Source organism: Loxodonta africana, chromosome 8, assembly GCF_030014295.1.
Source record: "Loxodonta africana isolate mLoxAfr1 chromosome 8, mLoxAfr1.hap2, whole genome shotgun sequence".
NCBI classification, from domain to species: domain Eukaryota; kingdom Metazoa; phylum Chordata; class Mammalia; order Proboscidea; family Elephantidae; genus Loxodonta; species Loxodonta africana.
Genome location: NC_087349.1, coordinates 60,067,724 through 60,089,757, shown reverse-complemented (window position 1 = coordinate 60,089,757; position 22,034 = coordinate 60,067,724). Strand labels below are relative to the sequence as shown.

Here is a 22,034-nt window from a genome sequence, read left to right as displayed (position 1 = left end):
GAGACTTGAAGAATGAATTATAAATTAGCCAGCAAGTAAGAGTTAGGAAGAAGAAAGTCCCCCTGGCAAAGGAAATAGGAAATTCCTGGAGTGAGAGGCATCATGGTGTATTGGAGAGAAAGCAAAGCTGATACGGCTGGAACACAGAATGTAACAGAGCGGGGAAACACGAAGTAGTGAGTGATGAACCTAGAGAGACAGGGCTTCGGCCCTGCCAAAGCTCATAAACCATATTCAGTTCAAACTTTAACCTAAAAGCAATGGAGGACCACTGAAGTGTTTGAAATAGGGAGTAGACATCAGCTTGGTTCTTCCACAAAGATCACTCGGGCTGCCACATAAAAAACGGAGTGGAGAGAAGTGAGGCTAGAAGCAGAGAGACCAGACAGAAAGGAGTTCTAACATTCCAGTGAAAGGGGATGATGATATAAAAGTGTGGATGAAGGCAAATAGATGGAGTTCTGGAATATTTAGGATATAGATATACGTGGTAAGGAAGATGGAATTAAGACAACCACCCAGTAAAGTTCTGGAGGAGGCTGGGGAGGAATGAAAAATGAATTCAGCTTATATATAAGTTTAAGGTCTTCATAGGACACCCAATCAAAGATGTCCAGTAGGTCTGAAGCTCAATCAAAGGATCTGGGTTTCAGATACAGATTTCAGAGCCTTCAGCATATTAACATAACAGAAGCAACTGCTATTGTTAGGTGCTACTGAGTCAAATTTCAACTCATAGCTACCCAATCTGACAGAGTAGAACTGTCCCCATAGAGTTTTCTGGGCTGTAACCTCTACAGGAGCAGATCACCAGGTGTTTTCTCCTGTGGAGCAACTAGGTAGATTCGAATATCCAACCTTTTGGTTAGCTGCGGAGCACGTAACTGCTGTACCCCAAGGGTCCTTAACAGAAACAACCAAAACACCAAAAACCAAACCCACTGCCATAGAGTCGATTCCGACTCACAGCAACCCTACAGGACAGAGTAGAACTGCCCCGAACAGACAGAAGTGGGTAAAATTACACAAGAGGTTTAGGACAGAACACTGAAGAATGATGCTTTAAGGATGAACAGATAAGAGCCTAAAAAGTAAGCTGAAAAACAGCCTAAGAAGTAGGAATAAAGCTAGAAGACCATGGTTCATGAAGCCAAGAAAGGAGAATGTTTCAAGGAGAGAGACAGTCATTGTGTCAAATGTTTGAGAGTTCAAGGAAGAAAAAATCTGGGAAATATCTACCAAGGATTTAGAATCAAAGAGGGCTTTATAGACTGCAATCATGTGAGGAATAGGCAGATGCTGAGGAACTGGAGAGACCAAGTACGGCCAATTCTTTAACTGCCATCAAATCTAAAAAGCAGAGGTGGGATATGTCATTATTCTAACTATCATATGTTATTTCATATAGCCCTACATGCTTATGTATTAGACCAGATACAAAACATAGAAAAGCTGGAAACCTACTTTTGTAAGTAGTATTATGGTTTCAAAGGCAGTTCTGTATTGAGTTTGGGAAGAAAGCTGAAATCCAGAAATATCAACCTAAAAAAAAAAAACAGAGAAAGAGACAGCCTTTAACGTAAGAGCCACAACTATACACTTCCATGTTTGAAATGTTTTAGCCTCTCAAGCTAAAAATATTTCCTCAATCTATACTGGTAATTTCAGGAATTCAAAATAAATAAGAAAAATTGAGTTGTCAGGGTAATTATAATTATTCTGGTAAAATGAGTCGTTAATAAAATGAGAAGCTAGTAAAGATAAAACAATTTATACTGATATAATCTCATATATAACTTTAGTACCATCGATGAAGACATGGATACTATGCAATACAGTATATTGGAAATTTTAACAGATTAAATCTTGACAAGTACAGTCCAAGTTATATCTGATGCAGTAACTTCAACAATGACATGTCATCTCCACAGTGTAAACAAAAATTACTTACTGTGTGACCCCCATATGAACCGAGTTATCAGAGTAACATATGCTACCACTAATTACCTTTAAATCTTGTCATCACAAAAAATTTCTAAGAAAACTAAATTCACTGATTTTCATATTCATTTGAACATTAAATTGGTATGCATATGACTTACAACAAAAAGTAGCTGTTTAGTTCTTTCTATATGCTTCAGGAATTTGTGGCCCATTCCTTTGTTCATATGTGCTCCTTCTATTAAGCCTGGAAGATCAGCTACTGATATCTAATAGAGTTAAATGGTTTGATGAAAAAGACAAAATATAAAAACAAGTACAATCACAACCAAAATTTTTCATGATATTTCAAATATAAACAGCTCCTAATTTGTGATTACCATTTCATCTTTGGAAAAGCCAAGGTTCATTTATGGCAAAGATGTGTTAAAAACTAAAATTCTTTGTTATCGGTTAATTACAGTCCTATTTTTACTTACTAATCTAACAATCTAGGGATTTTAGGGATTAGTTTAACATTTATCAAGCAAATACAAGCAAATAATTGTCATCAGAATTTCATATATTGTTCAATATGAACTTTTCACAGGATTTCAACTTTTACAATCTAAATTCTTAAAAATGTACAAAGATTTCAAATGAACAGGCATTTACTAAGTATAGCTCTGTAGTTGTAAGTTAAATTCTATTTTTTTTTTTTTTTGTGGTTCTTCTCCTTGTTCATATTATACCAGGAGGATTATTAACCATTAAAAGAACATAGTGTCCTACTCTTTTTTTTTTTTTTTTAACTTTTATTAAGCTTCAAGTGAACGTTTACAAATCCAATCAGTCTGTCACATATAAGTTTACATACATCTTACTCCGTACTCCCACCTGCTCTTCCATCCTATTCTTTTTTGACATGAGTTATTACCCATCATTCCACACTGGTGGTTTTCAAAACTCACTGTGCATCACAATCACCTAGGCAACTTTTTTTTTTTAATTAACTTTTATTAAGCTTCAAGTGAACGTTTACAAATCCAATCAGTCTGTCACATGTAAGTTTACATACATCTTACTCCTTACTCCCACCTGCTCTTCCCCTATTGAGTCAGCCCTTTCAGTCTCTCCTTTCGTGACAATTTTGCCAGCTTCCCTCTCTCTCTATCCTCCCATCCCCCTCCAGACAAGAGCTACCAACACACTCTCAAGTGTCCACCTGATATAATTAGCTCACTCTTCATCAGCATCTCTCTCCCACCTGCTGCCCAGTCCCTTTCATGTCTGATGAGTTGTCTTTGGGGATGGTTCCTGTCCTGTGCCGACAGAAGGTCTGGGGAGCATGGCTGCCGGGATTCCTCTAGTCTCAGTCAGACCATTAAGTATGGTCTTTTTATGAGAATTTGGGGTCTGCATCCCACTGATCTCCTGTTCCCTCAGGAGTTCTCTGTTGTGCTCCCTGTCAGGGCAGTCATCGATTGTGGCCGGGCACCAACTAGTTCTTCTGGTCTCAGGATGATGTAGGTCTCTGGTTCATGTGGCCCTTTCTGTGTCTTGGAGTCCTAGTTGTTGTGTGACCTTGGTGTTCTTCATTTTCCTTTGCTCCAGGTGGGTTGAGACCAATTGATGCATCTTAGATGGCCGCTTGTTAGCATTTAAGACCCCAGACGCCACATTTCAAAGTGGGATGCAGAATGATTTCATATCAGAATTATTTTGCCAATTGACTTAGAAGTCCCCTCAAACCATTTTCCCCAGGCCCCCGCCCCTGCTCCGCTGACCTTTGAAGCATTCATTTTATCCCGGAAACTTCTTTGCTTTTGGTCCAGTCCAATTGAGCTGACCTTCCATGTATTGAGTGTTGTCTTTCCCTTCACCCAAAGCAGTTCTTATCTACTGATTAATCAATAAAAAACCCTCTCCCTCCCTCTCTCCCTCCCCTCTTCGTAACCACAAAAGTATGTGTTCTTCTCAGTTTTTACTATTTCTCAAGATCTTATAATAGTGGTCTTATACGATATTTGTCCTTTTGCCTCTGACTAATTTCACTCAGCGTAATGCCTTCCAGGTTCCTCCGTGTTATGAAATGTTTCACAGATTCGTCACTGTTCTTTATCAATGCGTAGTATTCCATTGTGTGAATATACCACAATTTATTTACCCATTCATCCGTTGATGGACACCTTGGTTGCTTCCAGCTTTTTGCTATTGTAAACAGCTGCAATAAACATGGGTGTGCATATATCTGTTCATGTGAAGGCTCTTGTATATTCCGAGGAGTGGGATTTCTGGGTTGTATGGTAGTTCTATTTCTAACTGTTTAAGATAACGCCAGATAGATTTCCAAAGTGGTTGTACCATTTTACATTCCCACCAGCAGTGCTAGGAAACTTTTAAAAACTACAGATGCCTAGGCCCTATGCCCAAGAAATTTGGTTTCAACTGGGGCCCAGGCATTATTTATTATTTATGTTATAGTTGTTGAGATTTAAAAAAAAAAAAGTTGTATTGAGGGGCCCTGTTGGCACAGTGGTTAAAGCGAGCAGCCATTAACTGAAAGGTCAGTTGTTAGAACCCACCAGCTCCTCTGCAGAAAAAAGATGTGGCAGTCTGCTTCCATAGAGATTACAGCCTTGGAAATCCTGTGGGAGGCAGTTCTGCTTTGTCCTACAGGATCACCGAGTCAGAATTAACTCAATGGCAATCGGTTTAAATGTTGTATTATTACCAAATGACTTAAAAATAGATATAAATGTATTTCTTTTGAATTATTCCATCAGATTATTCAATTACCATTGTTCTGGCTCTTAGAAAGTTCTCGGGCTATTCTGATGCATGAGAATGATGAGAATCCCTGCTCCACACTCACTGTTCCATGTGGATAATGAATTCAGAGTCTCAAAGGAAGTTGTAGCTGTAAGACAATGCATTCTGCTCCACAGAGGTCTCACGTCCTGAAACTTTTTTAAGGTCCTCTATTGATTTCCTTAAAAATTAGGTATGAACAGTGTCCTCTTTTCTTCTGAATATTGTTCTCTATATTAATACTACCCTATATTAAATTTATTTACTGTGCATTATTCTATAATTTGAGGATTTTTCCATTTTAACTGTGACATTATTATCATAAATGAATACAAGCCTATTACTTCTTATGAATTATTTCATAGCATTATATTCCTATTATTGGATGAACCGGTTTATGTTTATCCTTTTTCTTAATAATTTTATTTTATTGCTGCTGTTGAGAATATGCACAGCAAATCATATACCAATTCAACCGTTTTTACATGTACAATTCAGTAACACTGCTTATTCTTTGAGTTATGTAAGCATTTTTTTTTTATGTAAGCATTCTCACCCTCCTTTTCTGAGTTGTTCCTCCCCTACTAATATAAACCACTGCCGGCTAAGTTTCCTATCTAATCTTTTGAGTTGCTGTTGTCAATCTGATCCCACAGAAATAGCTCTTAAGAGGGCACAGTGCTCAAGGTAGACATTCTTTACTAGTTATGCTAAACTACTGTTTAGTTTTAAGAAGACTTCAGGGGATATTTTTGGTTTAAGGTTTAAAGATTATCTCAGGGCAATAGTTTGGGGGTTCATCCAGCCTAGATTCCAAGAGAATTTGAAATCAATAATCAAATATGGCAATAAAACATGGACCTGCAATAGGAAGAAACAGATTAAGGACGTAAAGGAGATATGCTATTTTAGCAACAAACTGGACCTAATCTTTGGAAGCACAAGAAGTTAAATTCTTATATAGGACTAGAATATTTTCTCAGCGATCTATGGTATTACTTATCGTAAAGCAAAATATTGCTACCTCTCTCCCACCAAAACCACATAAACAGGCACATTTTATAAAGTCCAAGTAACGAAAGGCAAGGAATCTCTGGGTGGCACAAGTGGTGAAGTCCTCGACTACTAGCTAAAAGGCTGGTGGTTCAAACCTACCCAGAGGTACCTAAGAAAATAGGCCTAGTGATCTGCTTCTGAAAGGCCACAGCCTTGAAAACTCTACAGGGTAGTTCTACTCTGCACACATGGGGCTGTCGTGAGTCAGAATGGACATGATGGCTACTAACAGCAAAAACAACCAAAAGCAAGTACTTTCACTTCTAACCAGATACTTTACTTTAAAAATACCCACCTGTTTGAAATCATTGTATATAATCTTTCCAAGTTCAGGCTTTAATGTTGTAACTAAAACAAAAACAACAGTAAATTAAGGCTAGAATTAAAGCTGGTTCTCTGAAAATCAGTATTATACATAGAATAAACAGTATTTTTTGTGCAAAGAGTTTAATTCAGGCTATGTTCACATTAGGAATTTTAGGGACTAGTTTAACATTTATCAATTTTCATTAGAATTCCATAAATTTGTTGAAGGTACAATTATTCTTGCTATTTACAAGGCACTGGGTTTTTTATCTACATTGTACTTGGGAAAAGGGTAAACAGAGATTTTAACACTAATCTGCAAAGCATAGGTCTAATCTGGTGAGCCTCAAAATTCCTTTATTGCACTTTAAGGAGCGTGGTAAGGGTGTTTTAGGAGCAATGAATCAGAAATCTGTTTTTTAAAAATTCTAAAGGGGGCAGGGGTCCAGAATTTAAATTTTTGTCTGAGTGGGATTTTTCTAGTTCTTTCTCATTCAGTCATCTTCAAACCTTGCCAATCCTGCAAGTCTACTTTCAATGACTTTTTGTTTTTCCTCCTCTTTCCTTCTCAAGAGTTCTCTGTACTGTAACAATAAATATTGATCACAAAAATCCAAAATCAACTCTACTTCATCAGACTTTAATTTTAGAATGGCTTGTTTTTATTTTCCACGTTAATGTCATTCTATGTCTTTTTGTTTATTTCTGGTAGAGATTCTATCATATTCATTCACGTTTCTTAGTCTAAGCTTCCACTATATCTCATCTAGCTACTGCAGTAGCCTACTAACTGGTCTTCCCAGATGCACTTATGTTCCATTTCAATCCATTTTCTACATTACAGGCAGAGAGATCTTTTAGAAAACCAAATATAATTATTTATCCCTTGCTTAAAAGGCCTCTAACTGCTCTTGGGATATAATGATCAAATATAGCCTACAAGGCCTCTGTGACATGGTCTTTAGTTACATTTTCAGCCCTCATCTTGACTCGCTTTTGCTTAGTCCGTGTTAAATACACGTTTACTTTCTCCCTGCATAGAGCCTTTGGGTATATAATATTTATTCTGGCTGGAAGACCCTTCACCTCCACTCCCTTTTACTAATTAGCTCATGTTCATTCTTTTATATCTCAGCCTAAGCATCACACTTCCTCAAAAAAGTCTAAAGCAGTTACCTACTCTTTCACAGAACCTTCTTATATTCTTTAGTGATATATGTGCATTCCCATACTAGTTTGTAAGCTCAACAAAAGCCAGGACATTCTCTGTTTTTGCTTACCAGTCTTTATAACCCTGGAATATAACATGGTTGATGAAATAAATATTTGCGAAATGAATAAGACTTCATCTCTACATTCCTAGTATTATCAGTGCTTGATACAGGGTAAACCTGTTGCTGTTGAGTAAATTCTGACTCCTAGTGACCCGATGGGACAGAGTAGAACTGCCCCTCAGAGTTTCCAAGGAGCACCTGGTAGATTCCAACTGCTGACCTTTTGGTTAGCAGCTGTAGCACTTAACCACTACACCACCAGGGCTTCCTGATACAGGGTAGGTGTTCATAAAATCATAACTGAATCAAATAAATGGTTATGAAGCAGAGAAATAAGTTAAATGCCACAAACTCCAACAGGTGCAAGGAACTTTTTTGAGGGTACAGAAGTTTCACAGATTAACATGAAGTGAACTGTATCCTATTTGCAAAGAGTTTTCAAATTAAGACTACCTCTAGAGTTGTCATTTTATTCATGCTCAGAGAAATATTAGTCTTTAAAAGTTTACCTCCATACATTAAAATACACAATCAAATTACACTTACATGCATAATCTGCAATCACAGGTTTTGCATGAGAAACCTGACTTAGCAAAGAGGATTTCCCAGCATTCGGGAATCTGAAATGAGAAAATGAAATTATAAATTACAGCAAATATCAAAATACTTGCTTACCTCTGAAATTCTAATTCAAGGAGAAGACCTCGTAAACATTTCTAGGATTAAAAGTCTAATATAGATTAAAAATCATCTTGAAAAATTTAGGAACAAAATGTACTTACAAAAAAGATAAAGACATATTCATGCTGGAAACAGTATGTTTCGATAACAAGGGAGTAAATTAATTTTTCATGGAAACCCTCCATAAGATGGATTGACACAATAGCTGCAACATACCAACAGGGCTCAAATATACCAAGGATTGTTCAGAATGGCACAGGACTGGGTGGTATTTCGTTCTGTTATACGTAAGGTCACCGTGAGTCAGAGCTGACTGGGCAGCAACAACAAAGTAACTGTTAGTCTAATTATGGGAAAAGAAAACAAAAAAACAAACTTGGAAATCACAGAAAAACAAACTAATAAAAAAGTACTTGCAATCTCATGATATAAAAGGGATTGCCTTTTTTTAAAAAAATATATATGGACATTTTCAAACATACACTAGAGAAATGAATTCCATTTACCCATCTCCTAGTTTCAACAATTATTAATACATCCCCCAATACTTTTTTTTTTAATTTGCTTGTCTGAATAGGAATCCAAGTAAGATCCACATATAATTGTTTGCTGTATCTCTTATATTTCTTTTAATATAGGCTCCTACACCCTTGTTTCCCCCTTCCAAAAAAAAAAAAAAATTTTTTTTTTTTTTTTAATTAAAGAAACTGGGTCACCTGTCCTGTAGAATTTCTTTCCCAGTCTAGATTTTGCTACTTGGCATTCCCATGGTGTCATTTAATATCCTCCCTTGTCCCTGCATTTTTCTATAAATTGGTGGTTAGATATAAAGATTTGATCAGATTCAATTTGAGTTTTTTTTTAAAGACTACTACATAGTTGGTTGCTCATTTTAAACTGAATAATACAAGGTGAACATCTTTCAAGGGTGAACCATAATTTATTTAACTAATTTCCCATTGTTAACACTTTTAGGTTATCTCCAATTTTTCACTATTATAAATAACATTGCAAAAAATCTGTATACAGCCAGAAAGACATACATCAACAGTCACCTCTAAGTGACGGGATTACAGACAACTACGTTTTTCTTTCTGCAAATGAGTCTTTATCATTTGTTTAGCTTTTTCAAAAAACTGTAACGACTATTCTTTGAACCTTTGCACATATTTATTTTCTTTCTTAGGAAAATTTCTAAGTGAAGAAATACCGAACTAAAACATATGCTCACTTTAAAGTCTTTTAATTTTATTGTTAAATTTCCCTAAAGAAAGGCCTACCATGTATGAAAGTACTAGATACGGGGTCACTTAAAAGATGATTTCAGGTATTTTCATTAAATTTATCCAACAAATATTTACTGAGCATTAACTTTATGTCAGGCAATGTACTAGATACCAGAAATAAAGCACCTGATGAGACGGACATGACCCCTGTCTTTGCAGAGTTTTCATTCAAATTTGAAAAAGCACTTTCAAAATCTCTGCCAAACTTTCATTTGGTGTAATGATGTCATCATTTGCACGTATTCATCTGGAATTCTATAATAATTTATAAGTTCCACAGTGGAGCTCTTTTAACAAATTAAGTAAAAAAAATCAACTTTCTATAATGAATTTAGAATAAAATTACATGAGATTTCTTAATACAGTATTTTCTCAGATCCAATTATACATCAGGCTCTTGAAACTCTTTGAAAAGCAAACTGTAACCGTTTTTGTCCATAACTATCACTAGTCTCTTAATTTCATAATAGTGATTAAGTGCAGATAAATGCAATCATGTATTATTTCCAGAGAGATCAATGTACTAATAGAAAAAGGATACTAGTGGTTTACTTTATAGGAAAAGAGGCATTCGAGATTTTTCTTGAGATGTACCTAATGAAAATTTTAAAGGCTGAAATTCAAATTCAGAGATCAGATTCAACAACAGCAGTACGTTAGTACACAACACTGTTCTTCTAAGGTTTGGATCATTCCTCAAAAGAGTATCTGTTTATGCCAGTATTCACAGTGGCAACTTTTCAAGAATAGATGCCTAACTTAAAAGCACCAGAGTACATATCAGACATTCTGCTTAAAAATTCTGATGCTTTAGTTACCAGTTCTAATTTCAAACCTACTTCTGAAAGTCTAATATTTTGCTATGTGTTGCTGTTGTTGTTAGTTGCAAGTCAGCTCCAATTCATGGCAACCTTACGTCTAACAAAACAAAACGCTGTCCAGTCCTACTCCATCTTCATGATCAGTGGTATGTTTGGGTCCAAAAGACTCAAAACGAACTCACTACATGAAGTCTCCAATAAGGTGGCAAAACAAAAATGACAATAGTAGCCACTATTCATTGAGCATTCATAAATGCCAAACGTGATATGCTGTAAACGCATTATTTTACCTGCCCAACGTTTTAAGGTGAAAACTATCCCCATCCCCTATTAAAGAGGAGAAAGCAAAGGCTTAGAATGGCTGCGTAACTTACTCAAGGCCATCTAGCCAGCTCCTAAAGAATCTGTGATTCCAACCCAAAGAATCTAATTTCTATATCCCCTCAACCTTTACTACTCAGTTTTTCTAGGCTCTTCTTAGAGTGTAAAAAAAAAGGCTGTAAAGGTATGTCTCTGGAACTCAAGACATAGTTTTCTACCAAAATGAGGCTGCAAATGGCTGGATTCCCAGTTTCGTCCACAAAACCCTAAAAAACTTCATAATGTTCCTGAATACTATATAGTATTAAAAAACTTACACCTTATAAGGGAGGCTTGGTGGCGAAGTGGTTAAGTTGCTAACTGGGAGGCTGGAGGTTTGAATCTATCAGCCACTCCATAGGAGAAAGATGTGGTAGTCTGCTTCTGTAAAGATTTACAGCCTTAGAAACCCTATGGGGCAGTTCTACTCTATCCTACATGGTTGCTATGAGAATTGACTCAGTGGTGATGGGTATGCCTCAATACCATCATGTCATCATTGTTGTTGTTCAGTGCCGTCGAATCAGTTCCAACTCATAGCAACCCTATGTACAACAGAATAAAACACTGCCCAATCCTGCACCATGCTCACAATTGTTGTTATGCTTCAGTCCACTGTTGTAGCCACTGTGTCATTCCATCTCACTGAGGGTCTTCTTTTTCGCTGACCCTCTACATAACCATCATAACTATGTTTTACTGAAAAAGTTAAATTAGAATGGCCAGTTGGGATGTGAGGATCACATCCTTCCTGTTACAAACAAGAATGAGGTCTATGTGAATTCTAAGCCACTGGTGGTAAGACCCAGGGGCTGGACAGGCAGACGAATGGGATTCAAACTAAGATTTTCTGGTAAAGAAGCAAGCAGATGGCTGGAGAGGCAGATGAAAAGTGCTTAGAATGAAGCTTTGGAAAGCAAGGAATGGAACTGGGGATTTGGAATACAGCAGCAACAAGACAGTTTCCCCTATCTTTTTCTTAGGCCTTCTGACCACTGCATAATGTTGAAGTGAGGCTAGCGAGAAAGGTCCCTGGGTGGCACAAACGGCTTGTGCTTGACTACTAACCTAAAGGTTGGCAGTTATACCCACCTAGAAGTACCACGGAAGAAGGCCTGGCAAACTGCTTCTATAAACATTAAAAAAAAAAAAAAAAGAGCTAAGAAAACCCTATAGAGTAGTTTTTCACCATGAATTAGAATCAACTCGATGGCAACAGGCTTGGTTTTGTTTTGTTTGCTTTAGGGAGAGAAAAGGAGTAGACGAGAGATGCAAAATTGAAGTTTTTCCTTCCTTTACTTATTCTCTACCAAGAAATCAAATGACGCCTTGTACTGGGCAGATATGCACAGTGTTAAAAAGCAAAGATGTCCCTTTAAGGACTAATGTGCGCCTGATCCAAGCCATGGTATTTTCAATTGCCTCATATGCATGCAAAAGTTGTACAATGAATAAGGAAGACTGAAGAAAAATTGATGCCTTTGAATCATGGTGCTGGGGAAGAATATTGAATATACCATGGACTGCCAAAAGAACCAAACAAATGTGTCTTAGAAGAAGTATAGCCAGAACGCTCCTTAGAAGTGAGGATGGCAACACTTTGTCTTACATACTTTGGACATGTTATCAGGAGGGACCAGTCCTTGGAGAAGGACATCATGCTTGGTAAAGTAGAGAAAAAAAAAAAAAAAAAAAAGTAGAGGGTCAGTGAAAAAGAGGAAGACTCTCAACAAGATGGCTGACCCAGTGGCTCCCACAATGGTCTCAGGCATAACAATGATTATGAGGATGGCACAGGATCAGGCAGCATTTCGTTCTGTTGTACACAGAGTCACTATCAGACAGAGCCAACCTGATGGCACCTAGCAACAATAACACCAATCCTCCTCTAGTCTGGTACAAGTACTGCAAACCCTACAGTTAAACAGCATTGCTTGATTTAAGAACTGAGGCTACCAAAAAACGACAACATTGTAACCTTGCAATACTAAGAATAAATAGATCCTAAGCAGAGGTGGGAAACCCTTGTGGCATAGTAGTTAAGAGCTATGGCTGCTAACCAAAAGGTCCACAGTTCGAATCCCTGGAAACCATGAGACAGTTCTACTCTGTCCTACCAGGTTGCTATGAGTCAGAATCGACTTGACAGCAAAAGGTTTAAGCAGAGGTTAGAGAGATTAGGAAAAGTCCCAGTAAGATTCAACTTAGTGTTCAATGGTGTTTAAATCTGAGATTGTACCACTCTTTAATCATCTGATCAAAGGTATCATCTGATCCTTAAATACCTCTATTAAGACTTGTAAAAATACCTCAACCATTTTTTTTACCTTTTTATTTTTTTCTACGCACTTTTAAAAGTGTGGTTTGTTTGGATGTCTAATTCTTTCCTTAATATCTGTTAACATTCTTACACTTCATTATAATACTGCATTTGATTGATTTTTCATTCTTCATTCATTGAATAACATTCCCACTGACCTAGTCTCAACTGCTATGACTTTCTTTTTCAAATGAATAGTAACTATTGAACTCTATGTTGGCATTAGGAAGATGACTGTATTTAGCAGTGTATTCTAAAAGTACACATGCGATGAACAAATTCCATAAACCAGAAATATTTCTGGCCCCAAATTACTGTTTTACATTTACTTCCTATTCATGAACTGTCTCTCTGAAAGTATAATAATAAAAATATGAATGGTACTTACCCCACTAGGCCTACATCAGCTATAAGTTTTAGATCAAGGTGAATTACTCGTTTCTGCCCTTTCAGTGGTAAGAAATTTGTAAATAATGTACCACCAAGACCTCCTTCAGCTACTAGAATTCTGTCTTTCTCTTTATTGAGTTCTCCTTAAAGAGAGAGAGAAGGATACTTATAGCGCAATTATTAAATGGATCTTATTACTAATATGCCATTTTTTTTTTCTTTCAGAAACATACGACAGGAAATCCTAATTTATTAATTTACAGGGCTGTTAACCAATAGGATTAAATGTCTTTTAAAAGTCTGGTCCTGGAAAGGGCTGAGAAAAGACTAGTTATATATTTTAAAACCAAGTAAATGCTCTTACATCTTTAAAATAATCTTACATCTAGCACTCAATACTGAGGAAAAACTTTTATAAATTAACAGGTGAAACTGTTAATGTTAAAAACACTTTTGAAATTCGAGAGAAGCTATTCCTCACCATCCCCCAAAAACTTTAGATGTTTTTCACAACCTCAAAAGCTAGAGTACTCACCCATAACTTTACCATTTTCATCAATTACTGAAATGCCCACAGGTACAGGAATATCATAGTCTTTTCCTTTGGAGCCCTTCAGTGCACTAACCCTACAAAAAAAAATAAAGCTAAATTAAAATAAGAAAATCCCAGTAAATTAAATGGTTCATGCTTCAAGCAAACATAATGGCTTATAAAGAAGACTAGCAATCAGATCTTTTGGTTTTAATTTTTAGGAGGACATGAATTTTTAGAAGGATATTAAATGTCCAAACATTAGTGCAAAATGAAAATATCCCTATTTATTTGCATTTTAGACTACTGTATCCCATAAAAATGAGATTAAGTAATGATTTAAGTTACCAAGTTAACCACTAAAAGTCATTTTAACCTCTATTAACTAAAATATTGTACACCTGAAATGAAAAGATCATTGCTACTGCAATACAAATAAGCTAGAAAAAATAGAAAATCCATTGAACAAAACTTTTTTAAAAAACTGACCTCTAATGACAGTACCTTCATCACAGAAGGCTCATGTGGCTACTTTTAAACTACTCATGAGAGAATAAATTGATACAAATTTTCTGGGAGGCAATACCAATAGTGTTTCTTTTAAATGAGCATATTCTTTAATTTAGTAATTCTATTTCTGGTAATTTATCCTAAAAAAAAAAAAAATCATTGGGCAATCATGTAAAATAGTATATATACAAGGATGTACATTGCACTGTGGCTCTAACAGTGAAAAATCAACAATAACGTAAGTAAATGAATTATAAAATAAATGCTATTTCCCATACTATAATACTATGTAGTCAATCTAAATATTTGTCTGACATGGGGAAAAATGTCAGTGATAAAAGGAGGTTGCGAAATATTGTGCTCTCAATTTTGCACCCCAACATTTTATACACATATATACAATCACACTTACGTTAACAAAGAAAAGAAAACTCAAGAAAAGATTAATAATTGTTGTCACTGGGTAGGAGAACTATAGTTGATTGCCTTTTTAACCTTTCTATATTATCTGATATTTTTACAATGAGCTTGAAATACTTCAGAAAGATTAAAAAAAAAAAATACACAAACAATAAAGAGATTCCAAACCAAAAACCAAACCCACTACGATCAAGTCAATTCCAACTCATAGTGACCCTATAGGACAGAGTAGAACTGCCCCATAGAGTTTCCAAGGAGTGCCTGGTAGACTTGAGCTGCTGACCTTTTGGTTAGCAGCTGTAGCACTTAACCACTACGCCACCAGGGTTTTCAAAAAAAGAGATTAGAAAATAAAAAATTAGATGACAACAGTCTTATTACTACAGCTATTATATAACCAGATATCACACATACAGAGCCCTAGTGGCACAGTGGCTAGGAGTTAAGGCTGCTAACTAAAAGGTCAGCAGTTTGAATCCATCAGCTGCTCCTTGGAAACCCTATAGGGTGTGGTTCTACTCTGTTCTATAGGGTGGCTATGAGTTGGTGTCAACTCGTGGGCAACAGGTTTGGTTTTTTTGGTTTATGTACCACCCCACTGCCATCAAGTTGATTCCAACTCATGGCAACCCTACATGACACAGCAGAACTGCCCCATAGGGTTTCCAAGGTGCAGTGGTTAAGGGCTCAGCTGCTAACCAAAAGATTGGTGATGCAAACCCACTCAGTGATTGCTCGAGAGAAAAGACCTGCTTCCATAGAGATTAAAATTACAACCTAGAAAATGCTATGGAGCAATTCTACTGTCACATGGGATCACTATGTGTTGACAGTAACTGACTCAGTGGCACCTAAGAATAACAATCTTTACAGAAGCTGACTGCCACATCTCTCCTGCAGAGTGGCTGTGGGTTCGAACTGCTGACCTTTTGGTTAGCAGCTGAGTTCCTTAGCCACTGTGCCACCAGGGCTCCTAATACTATGTACCAGGCACTATCAAAAGCTTTACATAAATTAACTTATTTAAGACTCATGACAATTCTGTGAAAAAGATACTATTATTATCCCTATTTTCCAGCTAAAGAAACAGACTTCCACACAGATCCTGAACCCACATTGAAGACATGGGTTTCTTCAAAACAATAGCTTTCAAATTTCAATTGCAACTCACAGTGAGAAATACAGGTAGCCCCCTGTTTACAATGTAGTCGAGTTATAACAAACCACACTTACAACTGTCTTTTTTTTTTTATGATTTGTGTATTTTTTGATGTGGGCATATATGTATGTATACATTAAAATATATCTGTAAGTTTATATGTAATGTTTCCAACCCCCAAAGACAAAGATGGGATTTATAAAGATACTTACAATAAAAGGCAATAATAATGAAAACTAAATTTTAAAAAACAGTATTCATTTTATGTCAGAACCTAGTTACAATGGAGTCCTAGGAATGGAACCTGTTCTAAGTCAGGGACTGTCTGTAATACCTCAGGACCCAGGATGTTCATTTATATACAGTATATAAATGAAAGTTTTATGGAACACCATTAACTATGTGTGTGATATGTGCTAATATTTTCCATGCTATTTTGTCTCATTTTCAAAAAATTCTAGTTGTATCCTACTAAACTCATTTCACAACCCTAATGCAATGTTTTCTAAATTGTGGGTAATACCAGTATCTAAAACATCCGATATACCACATAACAGAGTAGAAAACAGACAACACATAGTGTTGGGTCACAATAAAATATGTTTCTTACTATGAGTTGCAGTGAAAAAGGGTTTGAAAGCACCACATTAAAGAACTGAAAGACACAGTTTCAAAAAAACAGGCTTAGAGCACTTAAAAAGAAGTCTGATAGTTGAGTTCTTTATCCCGATATAAATTTCTTCATCTCCTTCTAAAAAATTAAAGAACGTGACCAAATCTTTTAAGAGGGAGAGGAAGGAAAGGGAGTCAAAAAGGATTCATATTCAATAGAGAACAAATCTCTTCAGATGGAGTTAAGTGAGCTTTGTTTGAAAGACAAAAAGTGAGGTGGGGGAAGGGGTGTGATATGAGATTAGCACAAAAATACTGATTCAACTTGGCCGTATAGGGTAAGGACACAGACTCTGGTCAGAGAGTCTGCTGAGGTAAAACGGAAGGAGGGCGGCAAAAAATGAGGCCAAGTGTAGACACCTGTACATAAAAATCTGCCTGGTATTAAATATTAACCTCCGTCACTAGACAGTTATGCATTGCTTAATGTTCATAAGATGTTCTGGGAAGCAGAATGTTACATGATTTGGACCTTGTGTGAACATGCCTAAATATCAGGCAATAGCATTCACTGATTTTCCACCTTTCTGTTGCTTAATAACCTTTCGTTTCATTTCCAAATCAACACTTCTTCTTTGCCTCTTGCTGCTGCTATCACTAGCACCAGTTTTGTTGCATTTGGGATCCATGATATACCTCACGGCAGTATTTTTCAAAGAAAATCAAACAGAGGGATAACAGTACAACACTCAAGAGACACGCAATACAGGAGGTTGGGTGCTGCTGTCTCCAAGTCCAAGCACACGCTGTTAATAGGGTAAACTTTTCATTTGTTAAGGAGGGAAAGTTCACATTAAAATAACAATAAAAGTACAGAACAGTACATACCTAAGCTAGTAACAGGTGTTTACTATGACCGTCAAGACGTATCTATTATTTATTATACATGTACTGTACCATTATATGCCTGGTAGTGCAATCACTTTGTATACAAGAGACATGAGATAAACATGTACGTGGGAAATTATTGCATTCACTAGTCTGGTTACCTCCACTACGTCCTGTTCTCTGTTCGGGATTTCTGAACTCTATTATAACCTTATGGAACCATGGACATATGTGCAGTTGGACGTTGCCTGAGTGGACGTTATAAGGTACATGACGTATTTCAAAAAGTTAAAATACCCATCGATTCTCAAATCAATCATTTAAAACTTTAACTCACAAATCTTTTGCACTAAAATTTACAAAGCAATAACTTAAAATGAGAGAATGATATACAATACCCCAATATATAGTTCATCTTTGACACAGTTTCAGTATCTGGCTTGTACTAGTTGATCAAAAGTCTGTTAGTCCAGAAACTCCACTGACACCTGTTCAGCATCACACCAACACCCACACCTCCACTGAAAGACAGGTGGTGGCTGCACTTGAGGTGTATTAGCTGGGAATAAACCCAGGTCTCCCACACGGAAGGCGAGAATTCGACCACTGAACCACTTACCAGTAATAAGGTCATAAAGTCTCACCTTTATAGCAACAGCTCCTAAGGAGTAACAGTGGAATGAGGGCTTGAAGAAAAATAGCCTGCACTTGGAAGGAAATTTTTAAGTTTTTTTTTTTTTTTCATTTTGTTTGTAACAAAAGAATGATAACTCATATTTTGAGGCAACAGAATATGTTTTATGGAAAACAACAAATAATTAACCAAATAAATAAATAAATAAAAGGACAGCTTTACTGTCATAGAAAAGACTAAAACACAAGCAAAAGGAAAACATAAAAGGGACACAAGCTCTAAGTTTTAAGCAATGCCTAAGAGTTCCAGGCAGAACTACCGATGGTAGGGGGTAGAGTACTATAGTTGAACTTTGAGAAAGGTTTCCTAAAGGCTTTCAAGGACAATTTTAGAACAAAGCCGTGGGAATTCTGATTATTTTGTTTCTTTAGAGGAAGTAAAAAATACAGATACTGGGAGAAGGTTAAAAAACTTAAAAGTTCCAAAATATTTCTTACTATTGGCATTTTATCTTTATTAGAAACACTGTAGACTTTCGCTCAGTTACAAACACAACTTTTGTTTTGTTTTCCAGGAAGTGCTGATTTTATACAAGTTAAGTCATTCAGTAAGTACTTACCGACTGTTTGCTCCTCCTCCAGCAACAAATCGTTTCTGAGGGTATTTGTCTTTAAGTTGTTTTAAAGTCATCTTTTTTTCAGCTACAAGCCACACATCACCACCTTTTCCACCTTCTCCACCTAATCGAGGATAACCCATTCCACCACTTCCTCCTTTGACGAAGACTCTTAGGTTATCAATGAAGTTTCCATACTTAAAAAAAGAGAGAGAACGTTTGAATGCCAACTCTGTTTACCAACTCAGAACTCCTCTGAACTTCTTTTTGCCACAAAAACATGCTTTGGAAAAAAAAAAAATAGTTTCTATATAGTATTTTCTCAACTCACCTATCTGACTTCCCTTTTCCATTTACTTATCTCTAAATGCCCCCTCTCTTTTTACAGTTATCAATAGCTGTCCCATCTATCCTAAGAGCCTCTGACCTTGGTCCTCTTTTCTCAAACTAGACTTTCTCCCCTGGCTGATCTCATCCTGTACCATGGCTGTAACTATTACCTATGTGAGATATAGTCATATTCAGTCTGTTGGACATCTCTGCCCATATGTAAGCTTTTCAACAGTCTGTGGCAACTGAGAACAGAGTCTATATTTAACTTATATTTGAACCCTCCCAAATATGTAACTTATTCATAGGTATTAGTTGTAAAAGATAAATACCTCAAATACAACATATTAACATGACAGACCCAAGTTTATTCCAGGCAAAATCTGTTCCCCCAATGTTCTCTCAAATAACAGAACCATAGTTTATTCATTCATTGAGACTGTACAAATGGGACTCTTTCAGGCTATACAGCTTCTTTTCCGAAGTCCTGCTAACTCCTGTCTCTCCCGTACCACCGTCCTAACACCTTGACCATCACATCAGCTCTTAACTGCTTTCAGTCTCCAGTCATTCCTTCCTGAATCCATCCTCCATCTTACTGCCTATTTTCCTGAAAACTGACTTCATCTCTATTCTTTTCTCCCCTACACAAAAACTGTCCATGTTTTTTTTAGTTTATGAAATAGTCTAAAATTCTTAGTGATATATTCAAAGTCCTTAACCTACTCTTCCAGTTTTCACTCATTCAACTCCCTCCTACTCCTCCTCGTCTCTATTTTCTGTGCTACTTGATATACTGCCATGCATCCATGCCACTCTACTCATGCTTTTCCCTGCCTAGAATACCTTTTGTTCTTTTCTATCATAAATCCACCTCAAATATCATATTCTCTGTGTTTTCCTTAATTCCTCTAATAAACATTTACCACTGACTTGGAGGGATCTCCCCACAATTTGATTAAATTACTATTATTACATCTTATTCTGTAATTAGTTGTTCATTGAGAACTTCTTGCAGGTAAAGATCCTGTGTATTAATCTCTCAGGCTATCAGAGTCCCTTAAGAGTAATTTGTTAAATTCATAATCTTCACGTCTTTAGTCATTTAAGATAGTTAAGCATCAAAAAATCTGGTAAATTTTTTTTTTTTTCCATGACACATATACCCAACTGATCATTCTGACATACTCCGGATGAGGGTAGGTCAAGCAAGCATATGTAGCAAAATTTCTCTTCATGTTTCTGATGCACTCTAGATCTGGGACTGAAGTGGACAGGCGAGTAGCAAAATGCAGGGCTTCATTTGAGCATTCAAATATAGGTCACGACTTGAGAGACAGCCTATTATTCTTCTCTGGGGGTGAAGAACTTGTGATTTGATTCTGAGAGGCTAGATCAGAAATGCACCATTAATAACTGAATAGACTCCCCTTGCAAACAACATTAATTGGAAGTAACTGTTCACGGTGTTAAGGCTACAAGAGTAGCCTATAATAATACATCCACAAACAAGGCAAGAGTTTCCTTGATAGTTGAAGGATTAGTTACCTCATATGCCCAAGTACATCCTTTCACAAGTCTCTTTTGACTACCTATTTTCTGGAGCATAAGGGTTGTCCAAAATATAATTTCACTCAGAGAGACTACTGATTATGCTTTTTTCTCCGATAATAAGAAAGCTCTTGTTTTTAAAATTCATCTCAATGTGTTTTACTGCTCTAGACTCATCAGATTTAGGAAAACCTCACTGTTGCTCTGAACACTAATGTCCAAAATATAAAGCCTTCAGGTTTCCAAAAAGCATTACCAGTAAGGCTCTTCTAGAAAGCTTTTTAAAAATCTGAAACAGCTATGTATATATATATTTTTTTCTTTACAGAAACGATTCTAAAACGGACACTACCCAAAAACTGATCTAAATTTCCTGCAAAAAGGCAAGTTAATTGCACATTTTCATTTACTGTGGAAATGTCTTTAGGAAAACCTTAAAAACAATGCACGCGAGGAAAAAATATACAGGATGATAAGAACAAGCTGCGGATAGTATTACTAAAATGAGGCAAGAAAAGAACTACACCATTTGGGCCAAAAGGTGAAGTCAACCCTATACTCCATACCACAATGCGTGTCTAAATGGCAAGCTGGTACCCCCAAGTCTTCATCCCACTTGCACACAATTCCCTCAAAGAACTCAAATCCTGCGCCCAAGAACGTTTCCCGCCCCTTATAGTAAACCCCGACTTCTAGAGGGGCGGAGAAGGCGGCCACGGTAGAACCAAACAGGAAAGAGACGGCCAGAATGAGAAGAAATTAGGCTGAACCTGAGTCTTCAAGTGGGGTTAAAGGGCAACAGGCCGACGGACACCAGGCACGGACCTTTCGGAACAACACGCAACTGCAGCGCACCATTGCAGCGCTGGGCCACGATTCCCTCCTGCAGAAGTGGCAGGAACGGACTACCGGCGACGCTTTTTGCACGTCACAGCCAGCCGCCCACTCGTTCTACCCCCGCAGGCGCCACCACGGATGGGCGCATGCGCTGTATGGCTAACGGCAGACGGAGGCGGGGAGTAACCTCTCACGCGTAGGAGGAAGTAGCACTGAAGAAGGGCCGGAAGACGGCGCCGCAAGAGAGTATGGGTCGTAGGCGTGTGCGTCAGGAGTTGACCTTGAATTGAACAGCGGTAGAGACTAGAGACCAAGATACTTTTAGAGGAATTTTTATGCTAACTGAGGAATCCTTAATATGTCTGAGTTTTTACTCTTGGTGAAGCGAAAGTGAAAACACTTTAGACAATAAAGTCAAACGCGTGAAACATAGAGAAACTTATCTGGAAAAGAACAGCCCGAAAAGGCTTCTAGTTCTTTAATGAACTGAGTGGGTGCCACCAAAAGCTTCCAGAAGGCAACGAATTAAAACTTGTGGCACAAATGCATTATTGAAAATGTTAGGACCTGAGAACTGTAAAAAGAGTCTCACTGTATGCAGTAGGGAAGGAAACTCTTTGTCAGACAGTAGCTGCTGCTTTTCACAAGTTTTTTTTATTAAGAAATGGGCAAAGCCAGCTTTCTTTTCAAAATCAAAATGCAGACAAATGGGAAAATTAT

At 37.0% G+C, this 22,034-nt stretch overlaps 1 protein-coding gene across 7 annotated transcripts in view; it reads right to left on the bottom strand.

The window, feature by feature from the left end:
• Positions 1–21,433, bottom strand: part of GTPBP10 (GTP binding protein 10) — a 31,053-nt gene extending 9,620 nt beyond the window's left edge. Inside the window, exons 1-9 of one of the 7 annotated variants that reach the window (XM_010587284.3) lie at positions 21,303–21,433; positions 20,115–20,316; positions 18,600–18,793; positions 13,761–13,852; positions 13,224–13,368; positions 7,914–7,987; positions 6,083–6,135; positions 2,103–2,210; positions 1,465–1,542 (exon numbers count right to left, since the gene is read on the bottom strand). In XM_010587284.3, the coding sequence (XP_010585586.1) occupies positions 1,465–1,542; positions 2,103–2,210; positions 6,083–6,135; positions 7,914–7,987; positions 13,224–13,368; positions 13,761–13,852; positions 18,600–18,739 (690 nt within the window). In that variant the 5' untranslated portion in view covers positions 18,740–18,793; positions 20,115–20,316; positions 21,303–21,433. Of the gene's footprint in view, positions 1–1,464; positions 1,543–2,102; positions 2,211–6,082; positions 6,136–7,913; positions 7,988–13,223; positions 13,369–13,760; positions 13,853–18,599; positions 18,794–20,097 lie in introns of all 7 variants that reach the window. The other 6 variants (XM_023544448.2, XM_003407156.4, XM_023544447.2 and 3 more) reach the window with 6 other exon arrangements.
• Between the last annotated feature and the right edge of the window lie 601 nt (positions 21,434–22,034).